The sequence below is a fragment of the Aquarana catesbeiana genome, linkage group LG04 (genome assembly GCF_042186555.1).
Source record: "Aquarana catesbeiana isolate 2022-GZ linkage group LG04, ASM4218655v1, whole genome shotgun sequence".
NCBI lineage: Eukaryota > Metazoa > Chordata > Amphibia > Anura > Ranidae > Aquarana > Aquarana catesbeiana.
In genome coordinates, this window is record NC_133327.1 from 659,295,849 (window position 1) to 659,317,591 (window position 21,743).

Below are 21,743 nucleotides of genomic sequence, written 5' to 3' on the forward strand. Positions count from 1 at the left end.
AGACTGACCATACATTATACAATTTTTATGTTCAATTTTTACCAAACCATATAATAATATGAGGTCAGACCTAAACAATTTCATTTTGTATGCAATCAGGCAGGCCCTTGCACTACATAGTTGAAGGTAAATCTGCAAACCCCCACAACCACCGGCCAGGGTTGTGGGGAGAGGCCTTTGACCCCATCAACATGGGGACAAGGTGCTTTGGGGGGGTGGTAGAGTCCCCCTGCCCCAAAACACCCCCCCCATGTTGAGGGCATGTGGTCTGGTATGGTTCAGGGGGATGGGGGGGCGGGGCTTGCTCGTCCCCTCTCTTTCCCTACCTGCCGGTCTGTATGCTCGGATAAGGGTCTGGTATGGATTTTGGAGGGGACCCCCATGGCATTTAAAAAAAAAAAAATTGGCGCGGGGTTCCCCTCAAAATCCAGGTATGGAATGGGGGGGGGGGGGCCATGCCATTTTTTTGCCAATTTTTTTTTTATTGCCAGCAACTCTTGTTTTTACATTTAACTGTCAGTGGGGAACCCCGCTGACAGCTGATGACTCATCGGTTAAGGACGTGGCGGCCGGCTTCCCTACTCGCTCCAAAACAATCAGCTATACACAATTTGTTAAAGAGATAAAAAAACGAAAAATGCATATAATAATACATCAAAAACGCAGCACTTGCGTTTTTGGTGCGGGTCCATTGAAGTCTATTACACGCAAAACATAATCTGCTGTGAGAAAAAAAAAGTCCCTGACCCTTTCCAAAAACGCACCGGCTGCAAAACGCATAAATTTGACCGTGTACCATAGGAAACCATGTTGAATGGAACTACCTAATTTATCGGCGTATAACATGCACTTTTTTCCCCTTAAAATCAGGGGGAAATCGTAGGCCGATCCCCGCCGATCTCCGCTAATTGTGGGGAGAGGAGCGCGCGGAGCCGACATACACAAAGCCGAGTCTACTTCGGCTGGACTCGGTTCCTCTTGCAGTCCTGCCCCTGACTGTGAGCAGAGCCGAGTCTAGCCGAAGTACACTCGGCTTTGTGCATCTCGGCGCCACTCGTTCCTCTCCTCCGATCGCGCCAATTTTAAAAGACACAAGGCTGCAATGACACAGGGAAGGCTGCAATAATGACACAAGGCTGCAATGACACAGGGAAGGCTGCAATGACACAGGGCTTCAATAATGACACAGGGCTTCAATAATGACACAGGGCTTCAATAAAGACACAGGGCTTCAATAATGACACAGGGCTTCAATAATGACACAGGGCTTCAATAATGACACAGGGCTGCAATAATGACACAGGGCTTCAATAATGACACAGGGCTTCAATAATGACACAGGGCTGCAATAATGACACAGGGCTGCAAAGACACTGGGAAAGGCTGCAGATGGACACTGAGAAGGCTGCATTGATGGGCATTTAAATGTAAGTTTTTTTCCTTAAACTTCCCTCCTAAAAGTTTTTTCCTTTAAATTCCCTCCTAAACTTGGGGCGCGTGTTATACGCCGATAAATACAGTAAATGGACTGTAGTGCATTTCTGCAAACTGCAAAATGCACTAAAAAATGCATAGGTGTGAACCTGAACCTAGGCTGGCAGATGAATTCCAGATATGCATATTTTTGCATAGTTACATAGGCCCAGCTTGGACCAATGTAAGTATGTGTCTGTCATGGAAATCAGCTTTAACATCTTCTTCCCCTTCTTCCGTTAGCTAGTTTTTGCTGATTTGTATACAAACCACATGAAAAAAATAGACACTTATTTTGACCATAAAATATAATTTTATTGTCTTTATTTAAAGAATATGTTACCCCAACATTTCACATTCCTAATATGTGTACCTGCTGTACCATGTATTTGTATGAGAAAGTCTCCTATTCTCTTTGTATTGCTTCCCTTATGTGAAATCCCTGGTGATCCTGCCAGCCCCTCTGCTTTACTATTAAAAACTGACCACACTAAGCAGGAGAATACACTCTGGTCAGTTCTTTAGCTATGCCTGCTCTCCTCCAGTGATCAGACTTGTCCTGACACCCCCCCCCCCCACCTTCACCTGCACAGCTAGTCACTGGGAAGTTCAGTGTTCTGATGTTTATCCTCCCCCAGCTCTTGTGCAGCTGAGAACATAGGGAATGTGTTCACTTATAAAAAAAGGGGAAAAAAAAGGTATTTATAACTTTTTGTAGCTCTACACACAAATGTTTTGCCTTTCATTTCTATTTAAACTGAATGGGTGAGGTTCTACATACTTTAAAGTGATTGTAAAGGCAGAAGGCTTTTTATCTAAATGCATTCTATGCATTTAGATAAAAATCCTTCTGTGTGTCTCAGCCCCCCAATATATACCTGAGCCTCATTTTGATCCATGTTGCACAAGAATCTCGGGTGCCCAGGACCCCCCCTTCTTATTGGCTGAGACAGCAGCGAAGCGTCATTGGCTCCCGCTGCTGTCAATCAAAGTCAGTGAGCCAATGAGGAGAGAGGGGAATCAGGGCTGGGCCGCGGCTCCGTGTCTGAATGGATACACGGAGCTGCGGCTCGGCTCGGGTGCCCCCATAGCAAGCTACTTGCTGTGGGGGCACTCAACAGGAGGGAGGGGCCAGGAGCACCAAAGAGGGACCCGAGAAGAGGAGGATCCGGGCTGCTCTGTGCAAAACCACTGTAACAGAGCAGGTAAGTATAACATGTTTGTTATTTTTAGCAAAAAAAAAAGAGACTTTACAATCACTTTAAGAGGCAGTTCACACCACATGCAGTACAACGTGTTTTTTTTTTTTTCTTCATCCAAAATGCATGGAAAGTAGGTTATATGGTTTACAATGACAGCTCCAGGGCGTTCTAGTTCCAGAAAAAAAAAGTAGAACATGCTGCATTTTTCCTGCACTGGACTGTACCGGAATGTGGTAAAATGCATCAAAAATGCACTGGACCCCAGTACAATAAAAAAAAAAAAATCAGGAAAAAAAAGGATCTGGAATGTATCAAAAATCGCAACAAAAACACACCGGAATGCACCAAAAACTTGTTAAAACATGCATGCAGAAATACATCCGGAACGGATCTGGAGTTTTTGTGATGTGAACCGGCCCTAAGGGCTGAATCCCAGTATAAAATTTTCACATTTGATGAGTAAAAAGCTGCCTTAGGTCTCAAATGGAAGAACAAATTTTGGACATATTAAAACTAAAAACCAGGCTCTAGATCAGGGGTCTTCAAACTTTTTAAATAAAGGGCCAGTTTGCTGTCCTTCAGAATTTAGGGGGGCTGGATGTTGGTGTCAGTGGGGGGGGGGGGGTAGTACCCCATTGTTGGTGTCAGTGGGAGGATTAGTACCCCATTGTTGGTGTCAGTGGGAGGATTAGTACCCCATTGTTGGTGTCAGTGGGAGGATTAGTACCCCATTGTTGGTGTCAGCGGGAGGATTAGTACCCCATTGTTGGTGTCAGCAGGAGGATTAGTACCCCATTGTTGGTGTCAGTGGGAGGATTAGTACCCCATTGTTGGTGTCAGTGGGAGGATTAGTACCCCATTGTTGGTGTCAGTGGGAGGATTAGTACCCCATTGTTGGTGTCAGTGGGAGGATTAGTACCCCATCAGTGGTATCAGTAGAAAGAATAGTGTCCCATCATTGGTGTCAATTGGAGGAATAGTGTCCCATCATTGGTGTCAATTGGAGGAATAGTGTCCCATCATTGGTGTCAATAGGAGGAATAGTGTCGCATCCAGTGGCGGTCCATTAGGGGTGCAGGGGCGCCACCCTCCTAATCCATGTGTGCAGCCCCTATTCTACATGCAGGGTGCCAGACGCATGGATTTCAATGTTTTTTTTTTTTAAGCACATGATTAGAGCCTGAGGCTCTAATTGGCTTCAAAAAAGGGTGGCATCATGGCGCAACTGATTGCCGCCATCCATATCCAGTGCGGGGGGGTAGCGGGCAGGTTTGTTTAAGTAAGAAGAATAATACCCCATCATTGTTGTCAGTAGGAAGAATACTGCCCCATAGTTTTTGTCAGTGGGAGGAATGGTGTCTCGTATCAGTGAGAGGAACAGTGCCCCAAAGGCCGGGTAAAGACAAGCAAAGGGCCGTATATGGCCCTCAGGCTGCAGTCTGGAGATCAGTGCTGTAGATTAAATTCTATGTCCTTCCTTTACCACTGTCATTTCACATACAGCGTGCGGTGCCTGTGTAACAGTGGGGCGGGAGCCGGGAGGTGCAGTAGGTCTTCACTAAAGCCAACCCTTCAGAGGAGCACTACAGCGGTAATAGACACTGATCTACGGGGAAGATAGGAGGCGGTGCAGGGAGACTGATGGGGAAAGATATGTGCTGGTGGGAAGGAGGCTCTGGAAAAAAAGAAAACCCGCTGCTCCAGGTGAGATAAGGAAGCCTAATGATCCAGTAGGTGCTCGCCTCCGCACACAATGAAATTAGAAGAAATGGCCGAACACCACTGTAGATCAAAATCCTCTTTATTTGGACATCCCAAAAATGACAGGCATCCGAATGCTGGGTAGACAGGTTTCGCACACTTCACGTGCGCTTAGTCATTGCCAAGAGAAGTGGGCTCTGGTGGGGACACAAATGTACATGGGGGGAGCTCTGATGCAGACACAAGTGTCGGGGGGACGCTGATGGGGATACAAGTGTGGGGGGACTCTGATGGGGACACGAGTGGGCAGAGGGGGCTCTGATGGGGACACGAGTGTGGGGGGGCTCTGATGGGGACACGAGTGTGGGGGGGCTCTGATGGGGACACGAGTGTGGGGGCTCTGATGGGGACACAAGTGGGCAGAGGGGGCTCTGATGGGGACATAAGTGTGGGGGGGAGTGCTGATGGGGACACGAGTGTGGGTGGCTCTGATGGGGACACAAGCGTTGGGGGACTCTGATGGGGGACACTAATGGGGGAGGGGGACTCTGATGGGGGACACAAGCATGGGGGGCTCTAATGGGGACAAAAATGTTCAGAGCGGCCCTAATGGGGATACAAGTGTGCAGGGGGGCTCTGATGGGGAAACAAATGTGGGGGGGCTCTGATGTGAGACACACATGTGGGGGCGCTGATGGGGACACAAATGGGCAGGAGGGGTTTTAATAGGTGTGGGGAGGAGGCTCTGAGAGGACATAAGTGTGTGGCAGGGGTTCTGGTGGGAACATGACTGTACAAGGGGTGGGTTAATGGGGACACAAACGTGCATGGAGAGTCTGACGAAGACACAATTGTGTGGGGAGAATCTGTGGGGACATAAATGGGCAGGGAGGCTCTGATGGGAACATAAATGGGCAGGAAGGCTCTGATGGGGACATAAATGGGCAGGGAGGCTCTGATGGGGACATAAATGGGCAGGAAGGCTCTGATGGGGACATAAATGGGCAGGGAGGCTCTGATGGGGATGTAAATGGGCAGGAAGGCTCTGATGGGGACATAAATGAGCAGGAAGGCTCTGATGGGGACACAAATGGACAGGGAGCCACTGAAGGAGAAACAAATGTGTGGGGCGACTCTGAAAGGAACATAGATGTAAGGTCTCATGCACACTAAATATTTAGCCCTGGTGTACGAGGCTCCTTCATTTAGGACGGAGGAGCCTTGCTGATGGCAGCCTTTTCAATTTCATTCTATTCCATGGCTGAGAATTTATAAGCAACTTTTTTTTTTTCGGCCCACGAATATCTGTAAAATATATGATGTGGCCCTTGAAGTACAAAGTTTGGAGACCCCTGGGTTAGGCCATACTTCCATGCACTAGTTTCCCCTAAACATTGCAATACTTACCACACTGTATGTCATCAATGCTTTTGTAGCGACAAGAGCACTTGAATGAGCCAAGGCTATTGATACATTCGTATTTAGCACTTGGACATGCAGTCAGACTTTGGCACTCGTTGATATCTAAAAGTCAGAAAAAAATAAAGTTGTCATTTATATATGTCACTGGTTTAAAGAAATGACTTTGCTGTAAGCAACAGCAAACTACAAATAAATACAGTTAACCTAATAATAAATGAATGATGCTCTGCACTATACAGACACACACACCGATCAGCCATAACAGTTTGACCACCCACCTAATATTGAGTAGGTCCCTCTTTTTCTGCTAAAACAGCCCTGACCCATTGAGACATGGACTCCACTAGACAAAGCATCACACTGCCTCCACCGGCTTGCCTTCTTCCTTGTTCACTTGCTGCCTAATATATCCCACCCACTTTCAGGTGCCATTGTCATGAAATAATCAATGTTATTCACTTTACCTGTTGTCTTTGTTATCACTAGTGAAAATACACCAAATTCTCTAAGGCTGGGTTCACACATGTACGGTGCGAATTGAAGCTCTGTTTCCAGAGATAATTTACAAAGCAGTGGTTTAGCGTTTCAGATCAGTTTTGGATCAGGATCAGGTCAGGATTGCATTAGTATCAGGTCCAGTTTACATCAGTATTAGGTCAGGTTGTTATCCTGTTCACAACTGTATGACGTGCGATTCAGAAGCGTTCCTATAGAAGTCGATGGGCCTGAATTCGCACCTGAGCCGGATCGCACTGCTCAGAAAACTGACAGGGCTCTTTTTCGAATCGCACTGAATCCGCACTCCGGCTGCACCAGATATATTTGAACAATTAGAAAGCAACGTTCTTTCACATGTCATTCAAATTGGATGCGGTTCAAAACGCATCCAATTCTCATATGTGTGAACCTAGCCTTATGTGCCCATTGAAAAATAAAAAAACCTTTTCCATTTGCTGTTCAAAACTTTCATTTATACTAAACATAACATTTCAGATAAGAAAAATATAACCTCATGTATCTGCTTTTATTGACAGGAAATACAAATTTCCTTCAATTTCTGAATTTTTCTACCTAGGAAAACATCTCCAGGGACAGACGGGTAATTTCTCTATTTAAGTAATATCAGATATTTCATTTTTCCGCTTCCACATCAGAGAGAAATAGTGTTTTCTAAAACTCATAGATTTACAGGACCTGAGCTATAAAAACTGGAACTAAGAAACATAGAGGCTTATTGCTAGCAACCAATTTGATTTCTTTTATTTACAACATTAAATTAGAATGGCTGCTTTGGGCTTTAGTTTAGCCATTCCTGGAACTACCAACCAAGGGCCTGGGAGCAAGGCTATGCAGAACTGTCATGCCTGTAGATTGCACATGGCTCTGGTTTGATCAGCAAAGCTTTGCTGTAAATTTGACAGCTGAGCCATATTTTGCCTTTGGAGTCCTGCAGAACTCAGCTGTCACTTCAACAGCTGGATTCCACTGTTTGTATCAGGAGTACTAGACAGTGGCCCCTGATACTAAGAGCAGGATCAGCCCAACCCAGTCCAACATATTATAACAGGAAGGCTGCTCATCTTCTATAATAAGCAGGCTTCTGCTGTCAGTTTGACAGCCAGGTCTTGCTGTGTCTCCCAGGAATGGCTGTGAGCACTACTGTATGACTGACCTCTGCAAACAATGTATTTTTAAAAAAATGTTATGATGTAACAACATTGTATTGATACTGTTACTACAGTATGTATTTTAGTAATTGGAATTAATTAATTAGTGTAGCACCCTCTACTAGGTGCTAGAGTTGAGATTTTTGTCAGTGCTTCTAAAAGAAAGATGGGGAAGAAAGGTGGAGCTGTCTGGGGTGTTCTACGGAACCCTGACCAATCCCCAACCTGGATTGGCAGGGGGGAGGCTTCCTTAAATACCTAGAGTTAGCCCAGCTGAGGAGGAGTTGTTTGGGTGGAAGAACTGAAGATGGAGTATTAGGCTGTCGGGGCCTTTGAGGAGGAGCCCCAGTCGGGGGGGGGGGGCGTTGACCCTGGGTCAGGGGCTTGGAGCTGAACAGGAGCCCCACAAAACCCAAGGGGTGTCCTGAACAGGAACAGAAGAGGACAGCGGGGAATACTGCGGGGCAAGTCTCCAGGAGGGATTCACTAGGTGTCGGTGAGTGGCATGCACAGTCGGGAGAGCTGAGGGAGACATGCCAGAGAGGACTGGGAGTTTGAAGTCAGAGATGGATGTAGAGCCAGCGGAAGAGACTGTGATGTTATTGGCAGGGAAGTCAGGAGAGCTGGCAGGGTCTGCAAAGGGCTGACTGGGATCAGTAGTCCACCAAAAAAGGCAGCTAGCACTGGAACTTTATTTGCTACACCATAGGGGCCCGCGGTCCCTGCCTGTAATAAGGTACTCTCTGCTAAGGCCTGGCTGGAACCAGAGTTAGGCCTAGCCATGTGCACAATCTGCGCCTGAAGAATTGTGCTAGAGGGAGAAGGAGAGATAGTCTGCAGCAAGTGTTGTGCAGGAGGAGAATATCTGAATTGTCCCAAACCATGCAAGAATTATTTTCTGGGCATCCCATGAATTCCTTAACCCCATCCAAGTTCTAATCCCTAAATAAAATAAAATAAAAACAAAGCTGATGGACTGATTCATTATCCTGGAGTGTCTGGAAGTGAATGCCGGGCTGGGTAGGATGACAGGCGGGCCACATCACTCAGCAGCCCCAGGGGGGTACTGCTACACTAATTATAATTACCGTAATTAATTTCAACTAAGTTCATGTTTTACTCCTTGTTAACACTTTGTTAGCCCTAATTTGTTCATAAAGGTGGAGTAGCGTCAAAGCTCTTTTGGCCCTACTTCCCCTGTGGGTCACAGGAGTGCACTCACTAAGTTCTGCACTCCTGTGATCCATAATAAGCTGGCAGTGGGCTAAAGTCTGCTGTCAACTGAGGTAACTCAGCCAGTCCAGGCTCTGGATGAATCCCAACTTTTAACATCGAGATCCACCCAGATGTCCTACTGGCAGCTGACTCAGCCTCTCAGCGTGCCGCTGAGAGCATGAGCCAGCTGCTTCTGCCCCCTCAAAAGCCTGATGCTCCAGTGAGCATTGGGGGGGCAGAACAGAGAGCCGGTGACTGACAGTTACCATTCTGTGCTCACTGAAGACCGAGAACTGAGCGACCAGCGTTCTTTGATCGCTCAGTTTTCAGTCTTAGAGGCAGCAGGGGACAGATGTTGCATCAGACCGACGCTGCATCCACCGAGGTGAGTATAAATGTTTACTTTTTATTGATCCCATACTTCTCTTTTAATGGTTGGTTGTTAGTTATTATAATGTTAATAAAAGCACACCTCTGCAATCTATATAAAAAGGGATGAAAATTGGAACGTGAAGGCCAAAACCGGTCAGCAGTAAGTTGGAGGTATAAATATATGGCCACTAGTGATGAAGATAATTGTTTTTAGGGGTGAAAATGTCAGATTCTGCAGAGATTCAACTTGATAGGGGTGGGAGGGCCCCATTACATTTTTGCAGTAGAGCCCTGTGATTAGTAGTTGCTCCATTCTTCCCACAGAACTTATGTTTATATCATTTATTGTTTTTACTCGAACAGTCAAATGTACCTGAACAATTCTTGCCATCGCCAGTGAATCCTGGTTTACAGCGACAAGTATATGAGCTATTGGAATTGATACAATCAGCATTTTCGTTGCAAGGGTATGGATAAGGAGGCAAACACAGATCTGCGGGTACAAATATGGAGGTTAACAACTATAAAAGAATGAGACATCCTATCCATACTTAACAAAACAGTCCATATTCTTAAAGATGAGTATGGGCGCATCTAATAGAGTCAAACAGTTATGATCAAAGGTTGTTACAGCAAAGAGCAAGAAAGGGCAGAGGCTCTGTTCGGGTGTAAAGGCAAAATTTAAACTTAAAAGGGTTCAGTTAGGGTTTGGTGGGTGCTTAAAGACAAACTTTACTCAAAACATTTAGTTTAGGGTAGAGTAGGGGGGAATGACTAAACAGGAAGTGAGGGAATAACCCCACTTCCTATATGACAGGCGTTTTAAACCTTCCTATTGTACTAAAAATAAGCATTGCTCTCTGTATTCCTTTTTGAACATCTTCTGACCAACAAGTTACATAATGTCTACAGTGGGCTCCAAAAAAGACATTAAAAACTTGACCGAGGCTTTAACCCATGTCGATTTTAACCCATCTCTACTCTCATAGTTGGACTGCAACAGTTGTAACAATAATGAAAGGCAGGCCGCACGCACAGTACCTTTTCAAGCTCCCAGGGAGCCCCAAATCTGTACTGCTGTGAATTGCTAATACCAGCTTCAGGAAGCAAAGTTGGTAGTAGTCTTGCCCCATTGAACCAGTATTTCTTACACGATCCTGCTCATCACTGAAGCAGTTTCTAGGCTCCCAGTGCTTCCAGAAATTACTGAGAGATGTTTGCTTAACGATAATTTTCCAGCTTGACAGAATTATTTTATCTATGACTCAAATGCTGATGTTCATTATTTGTGGGCTTCAAGATATGGGACAGTCATCACGTCTACTATTCTGCCCTAGCCAAGGCATGGCTCCAACTAATAAGGGGTCAATCTACCGAGAACTGATACTTTCATTTTACGTTGTAGGTGGTACAGCCTGGTGGGCTGAATGAACACTTGGCTTTTTAGGTATCTTAAAGACTACAACAGTGAGATTTCCCTGAGAATCTATCTAATCCCTCCTCCTGTCAACCTGGGAGTTTTTTTGGGTGATCCCACCCAGCATGGGTTCCTCCTCTTTCATTCTCTATGACATACAGTAAACACAAATTAAATCTACAACAGTGAGAGCGCAAACCTTTCACTATAGCCACAGCAGGTGTGCAGCCCCATAAACTCAAGTGTAGAGATCCCACCAACAGTGTCCCCAAGAAATATAGGAAACTAAATGTATATATTTACCATTCAAAAAACACTTCTCGCCATCTCTACCATTGGCAACAGTTCCTGGTGGACATTTACTGCACACATACTGAGTACCATATTTCTGATTCAGGCAGGGTACATCAGGAAAGCATGGTTCTCCACGGCATGGTGTGGACTGGTTCGAACAAAATGTTCCAGAAAATCCATCTGGACAGATACAGCCAACAACCTGGACAAACAGAAGTATACTTAGCCCTTTATGTGTATGGTTGCATATTTTTCTTGGACAATTGAGCCCAAAGACCCAAATGTATACCACTAATGTCAACTCTACTGAACCTTTGGCTATAAATTAAAATGTGAATTGTGAGCCAGCTCTTCTCATCCACCATTAGTATCTGACCTCATAAATGCTCCTTTTGGCTGGATGAGCACAAATGTCCACAAACATACTCTAAAAGATTGTGGAAAGCATAGGATGTTTTCTTTCAGATTGTCTCTCTCTCTAATTGTAAAATCGTACAGCCCATGGCTGTAAATGTAAAAATGAAATAATCCTATGATTCAGATCTGACTACAAAAGGGGAAAATATATATATTTTTTTAAATAATAAAGAAAAAATATATGAAAGCCTAATTTGCATTTTCTTCTAAGTGGCCTACATCAACTGTGGAGCAGTTTGAGGTCTGTAATGAAGGCAAAGGAGAAGATCTAATGTTCACACAATCGGGGATATTTTACAATAGGGAAATCTTTGGTAAAGCAGAGACTGTACCCAACAATAAGGAAAATATGGTTCCTCTACCAAGGTAAATCTGTCTGGAAAAGGTGTGATCCAAATGTATTACATTTTCATTGTACTGAGTTTGGATCCCTTGGGGTAGCTGTTAGAAATATCCTAAGGATTGCTTTTCATGACAATAGCTATAGCCTAAGCTTTCATAATGCCAGCCTAATTACCTGATGTTTAATGTCATAATAGTTTTCAACAATGATGCTGTAATCACATGTTCCACCATTGATGCATCTGCAGACTTGAACCATTGGGATGAATATGGAACCAGAAAGATGATCATTTAACTGTATGGTTAGCTGTGTAGGTCTTAAATCCTGGACCATCCACGTAAACTGACCACCTGGTGATACAAACAGATCAATAAATAAAACTTTGTATATAACAAAGCTGTTTTATCCTTCCAGGGACATAGATATGAAACTGCGGTTTGATGATTTTTTAAGAGAATTGGCAAAGTCATATCAAAATAAATCATGTTACATTCATCCCAATTTCACCAAAAAAATTTAAAATTGCCAAAAAATGTGCACTGCTATGTTATAAGTAAAGTTCAAACATATTTTAAAGCTGTAACATACCTGAAAAAATGTATAATAATATTGCAGCTTACCAGTTCCTAGATGTGGTTGCTGCATTATTCCCTTTTTTTTTTTAGCTTTGTTTCCCTTTATTATCACCTGGTCATCCTGCCAGTAAGTCTGTTCTCTTTCAACTCCTTTTAACAGACCAAGTTGTCCAGCAAACATGGCACTATCTTTAAAAGGTAATAATTGGAATTGCAAAGGGTTTGCAAAGGCCTATTGTGCATAGAAAGTGGATGTAGCTTGTTTTGTGGCTATGGATTGGATTGGGTTTTTCTTTTGCTCTCTCGGTAACTTTTGGACCGATTTATCAATACTTCTGGTTCTGTAGACATGAAAGGTATAGAGGGGAAAATTCCCTCTTAGACATTGGAAGCTTTCCACTCTATTTTTCTTTCGATGACTGTAAAATTTTTGATTACCCATTACTTTCTGTCCCATGTTAATGATCATCAGAATAAATAGAGACATTAAAGTGTTAATAAACCCAGGACCGCACATTCAGTATATCTGGTCTCCCACAGTACACAGAACATGAAAATGCAATTATTTTAGTAACTATAAACTGCTAAATACCTTTTCTCATCAGCAGTATATAGCAGTCTTGTGACTTCTATCAGTATCTGGGTAAAGCTTGTAGAAGGAGTTTTCATTCTCCTTTGACTGTCCTATGAGGCTGCAGGACCCCTGACCCTCTGTCTGGACAGTGCTGATGGCCCTGTGTCGATCACATACACCTTCCCAAAAAAGAAATAAAAAAAACAAACAACTCTCTAGCAATAAACACTAAACTGAGCATGTGCAGAGTGCTCCCCAAGGCTCTGTACTATCAGGAGATGGGTTGGGGACTGTGGAAGAAAGGGAGAATCAGAGAAGACAGGATCAAACAGCCCTTTTACACAATGCAGAGGATTAACCCCTTAGGTTCCATAGTCAGTATAACAAGCATGCTTTACTGCATATACAGATTGATTTTACTGTTGTGGGTTTAGTAACACTTTCAGTCTTCCCAGCAGGGACACAGATGGTAATTAAACCTGACAAGTATTAGATACACTTTAAAAACCTCTGGGAAGCAGGTAAAGTCAACAACAACCGTTCTAATAACAAATAATCCATGATCTGCTTATCTTGTGGTGAAACCATAACTTACTCATTGTAATGGAAGCTCCTGGTGGAATGGGCCGTACAAGTGAAAACGATACTGTGTCATTGTTTGGATCATATGCATTAAATATCACCTTGAATGTATTATTTACTTTCAGCTGAAGTATGGAAGAATCAAGAAGTCTTGGAGCTCCATTACCTAATATAAAATAAAAGAAAAACATGGTTATACCAAGTGTTGGACATGGTTTGGTCAATTTGGCATTGTATAGAGGCAAGATGATCTTGTAAGAATAGGGTCCAAATGGGCTGGATATTCTTTCTAATTCAAGTCTCTTAACCAGGATTTCTCAATCAGCGTTCCATGGATCCCTAGTGTTCCTCAAGTTGTTGCTAGGGGTTCCTTGAGCAATGGGCAATTTCAGCCTTCTCACTGACACCAATGATCTTTTTAAATATCTGTAAGGGTGTATCTGTAATAACTATAGGCTATTCTTCCCAATGTCCACATGAGTTAGGCTCGGTTCACACGGGGGGCGTCTTGTCAGGCGACCTAGCCGCCTGACAAGTCGCCTCCCGTTCTGTACAATGGAACCGTTCTAATCGGAGCGACGCAAGTCGCTCCGACTTAGAAGAAAGGTTCCTGTACTACTTTGGGGGCGACTTGCATAGACTTCTATACAGAAGTCGTCTTGCAAGTCGCCCCGGCAGTCGTGTGCAGGTCGCCTCGTGAGGCGACCTGCAAGTCGTGCCGCATCTAGTGTGAACCGGCACTAAGGACCATCACACTAATGTATCATGAATTATAGATACAGTAATTTTTAGCAGAGGTTCCCTGAGACCAGGAAAGTCTTCTGGCCTAGATTTGTGTGGCCCCTTTTCCTGTCAGTTTTTCGGGAAAGAACACTTGCCCCTCTTGCCCACTGGGGGGGGGGCGGCTAGTATTTCTCGAATGTAATTAGGCAGGAGCGATGAGATCGGTGGTGGAGCTCATCAACCGGGGCCATCCCTAAGCTCTCAGAACTCCATGCCTTCCTGGTAGGGAGGGGGTTGCATCGGTCTGGCTGTGGACCAGGGTTGGAGAAAAGCCCGTGGTGTATGTGCCCGTGGAGTGGCAGTTCAGGGGTGCCATAATTCTTATAGGGCGTACACACGGTCGGACTTTGTTCAGACATTCCGACAACAAAATCCTAGGATTTTTTCAGACGGATGTTGGCTCAAACTTGTCTTGCATACACACGGTCACACAAAGTTGTCGGAAAATCCGATCATTCTAAACGCGGTGACGTAAAACATGTACGTCAGGACTATAAACGGGGCAGTGGCCAATAGCTTTCATCTCTTTATTTATTCTGAGCATACGTGGCACTTTGTCGGTCGGATTTGTGTACACACGATCGGAATTTCCGACAACGGATTTTGTTGTCAGAAAATTTTATCTCCTGCTCTCCAACTTTGTGTGTCGGAAAATCCGATGGAAAATGTCCGATGGAGCCCACACACGGTCGGAATTTCCGACAACACGCTCCGATCGGACATTTTCCATCGGAAAATCCGACCGTGTGTACGGGCCATTACTGTGTTGAGGGGCACTTTAAAGTGGTTGTAAACCCTAGGACAAAAAAAAAAAAAAAACCTGCAAGACAAAGGCATAATGAGCTAGTATGCCTAGCATACTAGCTCATTATGAATTACTTACCTAATATCGAAGCCCCTGCAGCCGTCCTCGTACACTGTTCCGGCGTCCGACATCGCTCCCAGAGTTACTGCCGGGTATCACGGGCTCCGGCGATAACGGCACACTCACTAAAGCAATGGCATGTACATGCCGTTGCTTCAGTGCGCATGTGCCGATGACGTTGGCACATGCAAATACAGGGGATATCTCCTAAACTGTTCAGGTTTTGGAGATATCCAGGGTAGCTACAGGTAAGCCTTATTATAGGCTTACCTGTAGCAAAAAGTGTGTTGTAAGGGTTTACAACCACTTTAAGCTGGCTATAGACTGATCAAAATTCAAATTGTGTTCAGTGTGTGGCTGTCCCTGCTCGACAGACGGCAGATGTGTGAACGACTTCTGTCAAAGGGACATACCGGAAAATTTTAGCAATCAACGGCTGCAGCTAATTGATCAGTGTATTCTAACAGCGAGATAGACAGAGGAACCTGTTTTTTGTTTTTTATTCAGCCGATCAGTGGCCAGCTTTACTTCTCCTGTTGCTTTATTTTGTGTATTGAAAACTAAACGAAGAACCTTGCAATGAGAACACCCTTATACCCCCTTTTAATACCCTCAGTAGGTGGAGCTGGGAACTACAGATGCATAATAAGGTACGATGAGCGTTTCTGATCACCGGCATTAGACTGGCATTAGACTGAAATATGTGCTTTTGGTGGACTAACCCTTGCCACCAAGCAGTGAAGCATCTGATGAAAGGGTGGAAGTTCTTACCATACAATGTTACCATCTGTTTAAAGTCATTAAAGGCTTTTGCTGTCTGGCGCCCCACAGCGCTGCTATTGGACATCAAGTAGTCGTGTACACATTGGATTAACCCTGAGCATGTCTCATTTGCATCTCGCAATGCTGTTGGCGCGGCTGTGGTCAATAAAGCTGAAGTGAAAGTTGGTTTAAAGGCTTTCCGAATCTCCACACTTTGTTTAGACACCAAAAGGCTTTCAGGAGCTGGCACAACCCCTGGGAGGAAAAAAAATGTTATACATAATATATTTTATACTATAATATTATATTAATAATAATAAAAAATATATATTAATATAAACTATAAGGACTGTTTGACATGGGCCACAGTTTTACCACAACTCCCCTGGCCACCCTCCAAAATTCTAACATTACAACAGGATGGGGGAGCTATACATATACGGCGGCTGAGATGCTTTAGTTCATGACTGGTACAATTTTAACTCGATTTGTGGAGTTTGATAGGCGGCACCACCTGTCAAACTAGCCCACTGAGGCTTGTGGTTGCCATGCGGTATAATACAAAATCCTTCTTGAGATTAAAAAACAAAGAAACAGACATTCAGGAGGCAGCAATATCACCTCCTGAATGATGGCAGCCTCGGCTATATCGCCCTCTGGAATGTGATCCATTGCAGATCGCTTTTCAGAAGGTGGTAAGCACTGCCACCTACAGGGCTACTGTTAGAAATCACGGGGCCCCATACAGCCTACCTGACATTGATTTATCAGTCCATTTCTCTGTAGCCTCAGCTGCACGGATGAATGTTTAAGAATCGCTCTGAGGCTTCCAGCTCTTTCAAAACTTAAGCATACTATCCTTCAGTGATGAAAGGACACAGGAGTGATTGGTACCAATCGCTCACTGTGTTCATTCAGGAAATGAAGGGGCCAGTAAATTACATATTTATTGGTCCCTTCCCCTGCTTTCCATCCCGAAACAGCCCTCTGTGCGCCCGCAGCAGCTGCCAGCGGGAGAGGAGGGAAGCCAGAAGCGCGGTAGGAGAAAGGGGCACACAAGGGGGGACCGGATAGCAGATGGAAGGATCGCATGTGCTAGAAAGAACCCCCCTGCAGTGCAGCTGGAGGGAGGGAGAGGAGGAGAAGCTGGCAGCACTGCAGGGGGAGGCAGAAGAGGATCAGTGTCTGCAATAAGACAGTACAGCTGGCCCTCCAGCTCAGCAGGTGCCCGGGCCCCTCTTTTGAACTGATGGGGCCCAGGACCAGTACAGGAGGGCTGGCTGTACTGCCTTATCAGTGGCCCTGGCCACCCATGTGAGAGAGACATTAAGTCCCATGCAGGGAATTGTCAATAGGCAACAGGCTTGAAATTATGCCTTGACCCAAAAAGCTCAATATATAGAACATACAGTATAGAAGTGCTTACAAAGCATTCACATTGTTTTTTATGTCGCATTAACTGGAATGCCACCTTACTGACCTTTAGTTTACCCTAATCAGCCATAATTAACCCCTTCTACCCCTTCTCTGCTTAACTTTCATTTTCCTGCAGACATTTTACTTCTATTTTTCCTGAAATTATTATTTTCTTTGTGTTTGTTTTGTTCATTAAGTTTTTTTTTTTTGGCGTAGCATTAAAAAAGCGCAAAATTGAAAGAAAAAGTATCACCCCTATGTTAAGGGCATGTGGTCTGGTATGGTTCAGGAGCGATTATCTGGGAATGATCAACCCAGGACACAGACCGTCTGTATCTAGGTCCGATCATTCCCAGGTAATTTCTGCCTCAGCATCCATGATTAGCTGCAGGACCTGTCAACCTGTCAAGATTCCTGCATGTCATTTCTAAATACCCTATTCGTAAGTGTGAATGGGGCCTGAAAGCGAATTTACTGCTTGGTCAGAAAAAGTAAAAGCTTCAAAGTGTTTCCAAATTTTGTCTTCCATTAATTGGAGGTAATTACCGATATATATTGTGTGGGTCCACACAAACATACCGCTGTGATACCATGTTTGCATATATCCTAATACCTCAAATTATATGTTTTCGAATATAGACACCACAGTCCCCCTAAAGAAGACTATGATTCACTTGGTTGAAACGCGTTGGTTCACCCTTTGGGTCTGGATTAATATTGCAAAAATTACTTTGTCTATAATTATACCTGCCTGATTACTGTTGTCATGGCCAATGGGCCAAAATGGAAGTGTATGTAACCAGAGCTCATATTTTTAAGACCTTTGTTTGATTTTAACATTTGTACAATAAAATAAACCCTTTGCTGCTAAAAAATCATGGGGATCTTCCAACTTTTCTTTGTGGCACATTTTTGGGGTGTGCAGCATCTCTAGCCCTATGTGTGTCCCCAGTTTTCAAGCTTCAATGTGTTTTATCTGGTCACCAGTGGTGGCCCGTCAATTAGGGGTGCCGAGTGCCGTCCCCTCTCTCCAGGCCACCCCCTATATGGTAATGGATAGAATCATGCATAGCATGATTCTATCCATGGCCGCCGTGGCCACCCCCTATTTATGCATCCGGCCCCTTTCGGGTCACTGGGCGCATAAATTACAGCGGCGGGGTGCATTTTTGAAGCACTTGATTAGAGCCAGAGGCTCTAATAGGCTTCAAAATCGGGTGGACTCGAGTTGCAGAACATGCGTCATGGAGCCCACCTAGGTGTGTTACAACAGCAAATGAACATTTGCTGTTGAAACACTGCTCCTCAATCCAGCCAATCAGAAGTGGGTCTGAGACCCGTTTTCCAATGGGCCAAAAAGAGAAGACTACCGATTGGCTGCTGAGGAGGGAGGAAATGGAAGACGCCACCGTGGAGAGCAGGAGAACAAAAAGCCACCGGTGATGAAGAACAGGAGGCCGTCCCCGCCAAGTAGGGGGAAGTCGCCAGTGATGTGGTAAGTGCTCTTGACCCGGGGGGGGGGGGGGTGTGGTTGGCATACTGTTTGCCGCCCCTCCAAAAATTCCCACCAGCCACCACTGCTGGTCACAAGTTCACTTTTAAAAAAAAGAAAATTCAGGCAAAAAGCAAAATCAATCAGTGGATGGTTACAATAAATATTTTCACGGAGCATGCTATAATAATAGAGTCATACACAGTAACATTCCCTAGATTTACACTGAGGAATGTAAATATGAGAAAAATGCCCATTGACACGTTCGAACATATAATTTATGGAAACCCATGCACTTGTCTACTGTTTCCAAGTGAAGTAATTACACCCTGTCTTCATTAAGGATTCAGTGATTTTGCATCTCATTAGCAGAGAATACTCGTTCTTTGATTACCCAGCTGCCTCTTTTAAATCCATATGTTAAAGCTCTCACAGTACTTCACAAAACTTACACGAAAGGCCAAAATTATAAAGGTTTTCCTCATTCGGCAGGACGTTCTCCGGGAAAGACAAAACAAGTCCATTGGACTGTGTGATTCCGTCATCTTTTCTTGAGCTCCATGATCCTAGCAGGCCAAGAGTTTTATGGAGGAACGTCTGCGGTAGAAGAACCACGGCCTGCAAAATGGCGCCTTCGCCCATTCCCACAGACACCTGCAGACCACAGCTGTACACAATGGCAATCCGTTTTTCTTCTATTTTGAGGAGAGAAAAACTGTTTTGGCTGAAGTACATTACATCTGCAAAATAAGATGGAATATGTATTCAAAGATGAAAACATTGTTCAATATCAATCGCTCAGTTTACACCATTGTGTTTTGACACGTGCTTCCGAACATGCGAAAACACGTGTGATCTAAGGCAAAATATAGATAGATACTTCAAAATAATAAAACAGGAAAGGAAATTAGTGGGACTTTCAATGAGGAACGTCACTGTTACAGATATTGCATAGGTCATTATTATATAACTGTTTAATTAATCAACTACAAATACAAATAGTAGTAATGTCTCATTTTTTTACATCACTGAAACCTGACATTTTACCAGGGGTGTTTAGACTTTTTATATCTACTACATACTGCGGCAGAGCGGCTCTATTGAGCGAAATAACGTACCTATACATCGTTTCATGCAATAGATAGTGTGGGAGTTGCACAGAGGAGGAGCCGATGCGCATGCCTCCCGCGATCACGGTACAGAGAGGCAGAACGGAGATCTGCCTATGTAAACAAGGCAGATCCCCGTTCTGACAGGGAACAACATGGAGATCTGCTGTTCCTAGTGATTAGGAAGAGTGATCTCTGTGTTGTTCCTGTCAGCACTTCCCCCACACAGTAAGAAAACACACTGAGGGAACACATTTAATCCTTTGATCGCCCCTGATGTTAACCCCTTCCCTGACAGTTACATTTATACAGTAATCAGTGCATTTTTTTAGCACTGATCACTGTATTGGTGTCACTGGTTCCCAAAAAGTATCACTTAGGGTCAGATTTGTCTGCCGCAATGTCGCATTCCCACTAAAAATTGCAGATCGCGATCACCATTACAAGTAAAAGAAATTTTAAAAATAAAAGTCCATAAATCTATCCCGTAGTTTGTAGACGCTATAACTTTTGCGCAAACCAATCAATATACGCTCATTGGGATTTTTTTTTACCAAAAACATGTAGAAGAATACATATTGGCCTAAATGAATGAAGAAATTTGTTTTTTTACATTTTTTTTTGGATCTGTATTATAGCAAGTGACTAGAAAGTAAAAAATATTGTTTTTGTTTTCAAAATTGTCGAAATTTTTTTGTTTATAGCGAAAAAAATAAAAACCACAGAGGTGATCAAATACCACCAAAAGAAAGCTCTATTTGTGGGGAAAAAAGGACATCAATTTTATTTGGGTACATTGTCGCATTTGTCATTTAAAGTATTGCAGTGCCGTATCGCAAAAAATGAACTGGACAGGAAGGGGGTAAAACCTTTCCGGGGCTGAAGTGGTTAATGCATTATTTAAGCATTTCTCTAGAATTGCCAAACTCATTATATACTCCTGGAGTAAAAATCTAATAACATGTTATTTATGGTATTAAGGTTTGAACATGCACTACAGACACAGATTTAGCCATTGTGATAAATAACCAGTGTTAAAGAGGTTGTGACCCTAAAAAAAAAAAAAAAGATCTTGTTCCTTTAAAGCATGTTAAACCGCATAGTGTTTATGCAGTGTCATTTGTCCCTCTCTATGCTTTAAAATACTGGTTGATCCTGCCTGTTCCTGTGTCCCCCTGTGTGTGCTGACCACGTTAATCATGGCTGCAGATCCACGATACCGTGGTCAGGTTACGTGCCTCCATCATCCGTAGCTCTCCCTCTCCCCCTCCCTCCCTGCCTGTTAGCTTGGGAGTCTGTGTGTGAGCCACCTCCTCACTGCACCTGCACCCCAGGCGCCTGCATCTCCCTTGTCCATATCCTACTCAGGAGATCAGATCCGTGGGAGCCGTTGGAAGACAAGCTGTCTTTTGGAAACACAGAAGTCAGACTTCTGTGTCTACAAGTGATAGTGGTAGGCAGGGAGTAGAGGGCCTGAGCCAGAGGTCGTGGAACTGAGTTCCACTAGTTTCAGCTGAAAAAAAGCCACAGTTTTAGCCATGGACTTTTAACTAAAATGCCATTTTAGTTCTAGTCGTATTTTAGTTACCTGAATTTTTTTAGTCATATTTTAGTCTACTAAACTTCTTCGTACTTCATCCACTAAATTAACTCTGGTACATAGTTGCTTTGTTGTCAACTGAATAAAAATGTCAGAAGGAGCTAACACTGGAGTGCGTCTTTCATCTTTCTACAGTGAGGAAAAAAAGTATTTGATCTCCTGCTGATTTTGTACATTTGCCCACTGACAAAGAAATGATCAGTCTATAATTTTATTGGTAGGTTTATTTTAACAGTGAGAGACAAAATAACAACAAAAATATCCAGAAAAACGCATTTCAAAAAAGTTATAAATTGATTTGCATTTTAATGAGTGAAATAAGTATTTGATCTCCTATCAATCAGCAAGATTTCTGGCTCCCAGGTGTCTTCTATACAGGTAATGAGCTGAGATTAGGAGTACTCTCTTAAAGGGAGTGCTTCTAATCTCAGCTTGTTACCTGTATAAAAGACACCTGTCCCA

At 43.8% G+C, this 21,743-nt stretch overlaps 2 protein-coding genes across 2 annotated transcripts in view; both read right to left on the bottom strand.

Moving 5' to 3' along the window:
- The window catches only part of LOC141140951 (uncharacterized), a 43,631-nt gene extending 31,764 nt beyond the window's left edge, over positions 1–11,867 (bottom strand). The window contains exons 1-4 of the mRNA XM_073628510.1: positions 11,698–11,867; positions 10,773–10,965; positions 9,426–9,545; positions 5,784–5,900 (exon numbers count right to left, since the gene is read on the bottom strand). Coding sequence (XP_073484611.1) covers positions 5,784–5,900; positions 9,426–9,545; positions 10,773–10,965; positions 11,698–11,856 — 589 coding nt within the window. The 5' untranslated portion in view covers positions 11,857–11,867. The remainder of the gene's footprint in view (positions 1–5,783; positions 5,901–9,425; positions 9,546–10,772; positions 10,966–11,697) is intronic.
- A 501-nt stretch (positions 11,868–12,368) lies between these two features.
- LOC141141304 (uncharacterized) overlaps positions 12,369–21,743 on the bottom strand; it is a 79,804-nt gene continuing 70,429 nt past the window's right edge. The window contains exons 12-15 of the mRNA XM_073628979.1: positions 19,025–19,312; positions 15,674–15,919; positions 13,268–13,420; positions 12,369–12,439 (exon numbers count right to left, since the gene is read on the bottom strand). Of these exons, the coding sequence (XP_073485080.1) occupies positions 12,369–12,439; positions 13,268–13,420; positions 15,674–15,919; positions 19,025–19,312 (758 nt within the window). The remainder of the gene's footprint in view (positions 12,440–13,267; positions 13,421–15,673; positions 15,920–19,024; positions 19,313–21,743) is intronic.